This window comes from Lissotriton helveticus, chromosome 8, assembly GCF_964261635.1.
Source record: "Lissotriton helveticus chromosome 8, aLisHel1.1, whole genome shotgun sequence".
In the NCBI taxonomy this organism is placed as follows: domain Eukaryota; kingdom Metazoa; phylum Chordata; class Amphibia; order Caudata; family Salamandridae; genus Lissotriton; species Lissotriton helveticus.
This window is the reverse complement of record NC_136069.1, coordinates 205,599,497-205,605,714: the sequence shown is the minus strand read 5'-3', so window position 1 is coordinate 205,605,714 and position 6,218 is coordinate 205,599,497. Positions and strand designations below refer to the sequence as shown.

At 40.8% G+C, this 6,218-nt stretch overlaps 1 protein-coding gene across 2 annotated transcripts in view; it reads right to left on the bottom strand.

Annotated features, from left to right (window-relative positions):
* Positions 1–960: 960 nt before the first annotated feature.
* The window catches only part of LOC144771548 (uncharacterized), a 53,710-nt gene continuing 48,452 nt past the window's right edge, over positions 961–6,218 (bottom strand). For both annotated transcript variants that reach the window (XM_078655949.1, XM_078655948.1), the window contains exon 3: positions 961–2,479. In XM_078655949.1, the coding sequence (XP_078512075.1) occupies positions 1,918–2,460 (543 nt within the window). In that variant the 5' untranslated portion in view covers positions 2,461–2,479 and the 3' untranslated portion in view covers positions 961–1,917. The remainder of the gene's footprint in view (positions 2,480–6,218) is intronic.

The following is a 6,218-nucleotide window of genomic DNA, read 5'->3' as shown; positions in this document are numbered from 1 at the left end:
GTACGTATGAATAGTAACCACCTTTTTCAACACAGAATTTTTCTATGTCTCTCTTGAAAAAACTGTTTTCAATATGAACGATCAAACTAATGTAGGGGTTCCATTACATATATTCTTTTTTTTGGGATAGATGTGTGGAGATAACCGTATCAGCTCTATCACCAGTCGTGGGTGTATTAAGATCACTCCACTAATGCGACCCTTGGTCTCCCAGGAGTTTAAATTCACTCCGTACTCGCTTCACTACTGGCGTTCATACGTCCTGTCTTCTTATTTTAAATTTAAATGTGTGAATACATGAAGTTTTCTGAAAGAGAATATATGACCAAATCACCAAAGGGAATATTTATCCTTCTTCAGTCATGTGTATTCCTAATTCCACATCTGCATACCTCACAGATACACATGTCTTCAAGTTACATAGAGGAAGAGTTATTAATATTAAATCTATACTTACCTCGATATACTTACATTCGCGATCTTTTAGTTGTAGATATCCTGGCTACAATATTTTTGTAGGATGATATGTAAGATATGATATTCTGGTGTAATACAGTTCACAAATGGGAAGATTAGTTAATTAAATAATTAGGTCTAGGAAGACACCACAATGGACTTCAATTTGCATTTGTTTTCTTCTCTTTGGTGGGTCGTTCCTTGTCATTGACTAATAACACTCTTGTATTTGCTAAGCTGTTGTAATTCCTTTGCTCATGCTTCTGTCCATATCATAACATTTTGATTTGACCTGTGTTGTTATTTTCCGAATGTTTAACTGACGATTTGAATACTAAAAATATCATAATATACCATTATGTGCACTGAATCAATGTCTGATCGTTCTACACACAAATATTCTTTTTCCACGTAGAAGATGATAGTTACAGCTAAACTGAAATCAAATCTAGCAGAAAATCTCCGTTTTATTTTTATTTGATGCAATATCTTGGGTCTGGGGACTGTTTTCCCTAATATTACTGTGACGGCAGTGCTATCGACCATTGTTTAAAGAAGCACACAATTGCACTAGGGAACAGGGGGTCGGATTACATTCACTGCCCTAAAATATTGCATCAACATTTTGAAATCATTTAGTTTGCACAGGTGCCATTTTCATCAACAAGTGCTAAACTGTTATTTGCGCTGTCTGGTCAATGCAAAGGTTACATTTTTCACATGTGGATTGGGTCAGATGTCCATGCAAATGTGAGTGGAATCTTGCACCAGTGCAGGCTTTCAAATCCAGAAATGTTGGCGCAAACAGCAGAGATGTAAGTGCAGTCTGCTCATAGTTGCTCTACCCTTTTTACCTAGGGATCAATACAATAATACACACAGCAATGCCAGTGACAGATGTTTTACTAAACAACCGAAGACATGTACACAACAAACTATTTGACAAGTCCTTACTTGGGTTTTCTGCTGTAGGAGGGCAGTCGTCTAAATTTTTGTCACTTGGTTATATTATGGAATTTTGCATTTGCATTCTCTGTGGAAATGAGCGAGGATTGGCTCCAGACATGTAGTGAGTAGGAGCCCACTGCACACGCTTAGACCAGATGGTGAGAATTTTCAGCCTACCAGTGTGTCCTTCTTACATGGTGTGAATTCACCTGTGAGATATTTTTAATCTTAGGAAAGAAAGCTATGCTTTTGTAGAGTCACAGTTCAAAGATGGTGCCATGGTTCTCAGAACCAGAGGTCCTCTGGCTTTGACAATGAATGTCATCTTCTTTTGAATGCTCTAGATTATTGTCTTTTGTGCACAACCTGGTCCCTTGACGCAAACCCATGTACAACACCCCGCTGCTTTTCAGCAAGGATTATGATATATAAATGCAAAAACATACATGATACATAGGTGTGCCTTCCTTACTGTTGAACCACCCTAAACCACTGTTAAGAACTCTCAGAAAATCAGGATTTTACTGCAACCTCGTATAGGGAGTCTGGATCTACAGCTTGTCCTTGCGGGGGCTCCTCATCTTTCGCCTCGTTGGGTACTTCTTGTTGTACTTTGGTTCGTTCCCCTTGCTGCTCTTTGGGACCTTCCTCTTGCTGTCTATTATTCCCTCCTCCATGCTGTTCTTCAACTCCTTCACTGCACGTCGCATTCATGTCTTCACCTTTACTGACATTGGGGTGCTCCTTTTTGCCTTTGTTGGCAAAGGTGAGGAATTTGCTTGCACCTAACTTTCTTATGGTCGCTTTCTTCTTTGCCTGCTTTTCAATGTACTGAAAGTAAGGGTCTGCCTCTTCTGCACCTCGGTTGACAATGAGGTTGCTGACCATAAGGCTGAACATCACAATCCCAAAGAATCCAATAACAGTGAAGATGTACCAGGCAGCACTGGTCTCATCGGAGCCGGTGTGAGCAGTGCTGTTAGCGATGAGAGCGGTGCTGTAGTTGACGCTGTGCGCTCTTAACGTAGTCACAAATGTTACAATCACATCTGCCATATTGGAAGTGGTTGTGGCACTGCAAAACAAGCAGTAAAGCATTTATTGAATTTGATATGTACACCATAAGGACAGTCAAAGCAAGCTGTCACGTTTGAATATATTACTGATATCACAGGTGACAAGAAAAACAAGCATTTGCAATACTCTAGATCTCACATTTGTGAGAGTTAGTGCTTTTGTTTGGAGTGAAGTGGATGTATGTGGGTGGAGTTGAATTATGTGGGTTGAACTGGAATTGTTAGTTGGGGAATTATGTGGGGTGGAATTGTGTGGTGTGTAGTGTATTTGTGTAATGGAATTATGTGACTTGGGTGAAAAGATAGGGGTTAGAGCTGCACAGAATAGCTATAAAGGAAGATAGAGAGGGATAGGTAGATGGTGCACAAATTTGTGAATGAACTCCAGGCAGAGGAGCACAAAGAGTATGTGAGAAAGCGTGAAAGAAGGTGAGAGCAGGCCTCAGACTCAGAGAAAGGGTGCACCTGTGTACACAGAAGACACCCCAGGAAGAGGAGGAAAAAATGGGTTTCAGGGTCGTAAATCTTGAAAAGGTATGGGGAAGAAACTGTGCTTGAAGACCTGAAGTGAACCAAATGAAAGAGATGGGAAGAGTATGTGAGAGAGCAAGAGAGAAGTGTTAGGGAGAGAACGAGAGAGGGAGGGATGAGTGGGAGTGGCACCGGGGGTGGAGAAGAGAGATGGACCAGTGCACAGCACTAGGAGATATAGGAAGGTAGCATGTGTGAGGAGGCAGTGTAGAGAGGAAATAGTGAGTATGAGGGAGTGATGAGGGGGCAGTGGAATTGCGAGATGAGAGGGGGTAGTGGGAATGTGAGAGAGAAATGAGAGGGGCAGTGGGTGTGTGTGAGAGAGGTGATATGGTTGGTGGAAGTGAGAGGTATGGATGGGTTAATTTGGAATTGTATGGCATGGAATTGTGTGTTGGGGTGTGAAGTTGTGTAGTGTAAATATGTGGCATGGTGTGGTGTGGAATTATGCAGAGAGTAATTAAATGTTATTAACTGCACTGGAATTCTGTAGAGTGAGATTGTGTGTAATGGAGTTAATTATGTGGAATGGTGTTGTGGAGTGATATGCTGTGGAGTTGAATTATGTGGTGTGCTGTTAAATTTTGTGGTATGATGTGGAAATCTGTGGTGTGGTTTGGAGGTATGTGGTGTGTTGTGTAATTATGTTGTGTAATTACGTTGTGTAGATTAAATGTAAGGTTTGGTGTGGTATGTATTGGAAATCTATGGAGTTGAATTTAAATTGTGTGGGGCGTGGAACTGTGTGGTGTTGAGTGAAATTATGCTGACTGGCTAGCTCTGCAGTCAGGCATGGAAGAAATATTCCAATAGGAAATCAAATTACATTAATGGAAATAATATATGCTGTTGATAAGAACATTTTGTATTACACAACTGGCATTCTGTACACCAAGCTCTAATGACTAGACTTTATATAAGTACATTCTGGCAACTTGTAGAACAGCGAATTGCAACAACATCCATAAAGAAGCAGACCTCCACACAAATACCACACCCTCTGACGGATTTTAACAGAACTCTGTTCAAGACTTTACATTGCTTGAACCTCCCAAACTGACATCAACAGCAGATATGTAACTACGGTGCAAATATATAAGGAGATGCGTAAGCTGTCAGCACAGCAGAAGATGGGTGGTCCATGTTCACAGCAGAAGATGCTGCTATCGATCATACAAACAAATGTCTTGTTATGAAAAACAACTTCACATTCAGCCCCACACATGAAATACCAGCAAGGCCTTGCCACTAACTTGAGAATCCTTAATGCCATATGTTATTAATAGGGGTAGCATCTGCTAAGGCGCAGCGATGGCTCACTCTTTTTAACCTTAATGGAACAAAACTCAGAAGAAATTAGATGTGAATACGTTAGAAAATAAAGTTTGTAGTAAAATGTGATCAAAAAGTTTTATTTTGGATATTAGTATTGTCTAACACGGAAAGCATGGCGCAGTGTATACGTATGCACATTGTTAAACTTAAAGGGAAATAATGATGAAACTAGGGAATAGGAAGGGCATACACGCGTGTTTAATGTATTTGAAAGCCACATAGAAGAAAACAATCTCAAGTGAACACGTATTAGACGTGTTTTTTCAACCCATGATTAGGTTGAACATTTATCATAAAGATCAAAAAAATAATACACCTGAGGATTACAGCAGTGTCAACTAGCATTAGAAAAAACTATACTGTTAAGGGCTTGCTTTTTCTTTGTATGCTATCCTGCATTCCAGGCAAAAGAAATGACAGAACCTGAGCAGGAAATACTGCAATGTCGAGCACAGTGCTTCAGTTGGTAGCGTTTCTAAAAAGCAGATTAAAAAAATATCACTAACGCATGGTGATGCCAAGATAAAATACATATGTGTGGAGCCTCACCAAAAACTACGCAATTTATACTGCAGGCATTTTCCTACAGCTAGTGTTATACATACACATTTGGAATTAACAACATGAAAACAGTTTCCTAAGTCACTTCATACTTGCAGAGAATGAACGTGACAAGCCCCTGCTTGATAGATGCGGCTGCCGATAAACAGCGTGTTCAAGGGGCATTGTAGCTTTTATTTCCTAACCACAACACACTTAGGGTCATATCTACAAGCCCCTATCGCCTTGGGAACATCACTTTTCCGACGTTCGTGTGGTGAAAGGACTTAATCTTAATTACAAGGAAGTTTTAAACCACTTAACTAAGCTATGCTTAGTGCGAAAGGGGTGGGCAATGGGTGTTGCGGTGGAGGTTCCACTGCAACAACCATTGATTTTGACGCTGCCCTCTATTTACATGGGGTGGCGTAAATAGGAGGCAGCGCCAAAATTAAGACCAGGGAAAACCTGTTCTTAACTTGGAGAAATGAGGAGAAATGCTATATTTCTCCTCATTTTTGCTTTTTCCATGTGTGCTGCCTTGTGCAGTACACATGGAAAAAGCAAAACGCATTGGATTGTTTATGTTCAGGAAGGTGACCCTTCCTGCACATAAACAAACTTAAAAAAAATACACTTTGTAACTGCCATGTGTGCTGTATTCAGCAGCACACATAGAAGTGACAAAACGGCATTTCAAGATTGTTTATGTGCAGAAAGGGGGACCTTCCTGTCGATAAACAATCTTCCCCTGCTGGCAGACACCCTTGCACTATGGTGCAAGGGTGTCTGCATTGGCGCTACACTGCTAGGTGTAGCACCAGTGCAGGGGGAAACGCAAGGCTGCACCATTTCTTGTAAATATGGTGCAGCCTTGCATTTCTGATGTGGCGGAGTGGTGCGTTAAGCCATGACGGCTAACGCCTCACACCGCCACTTCTTTGTACATATGCCCCTCAATTTGCAAAAGCGAAGCTTACAGGGTGACTTAGCCAGTCCCATTTCTTTACCAATCCTGCTGGTGTCTTTCAAGCTGCATACTCAAGCACAGCATAATAAACTGCTCAATAAAAGAAGTGCGCTAAGTAGCCAGATGGAGCAGTTTTTCCAATGTTGTTAGCTTATCTGCACCTCCGAAAAGCACGCCAACATAAAAAATACTAGTATGCACGTGTTTGCCTTTTTATATGTTGTCAACATTACTGGGAAGGTTCATGACACCAATACATCTTAAAAATGGATAACCTGCTCCACTCTTACCACTAAAATAAATAAACAAAATTAAGTGAGGCAATTGTGGAGCGGGGATGTGTTAAAGTCAAAACAAAACAG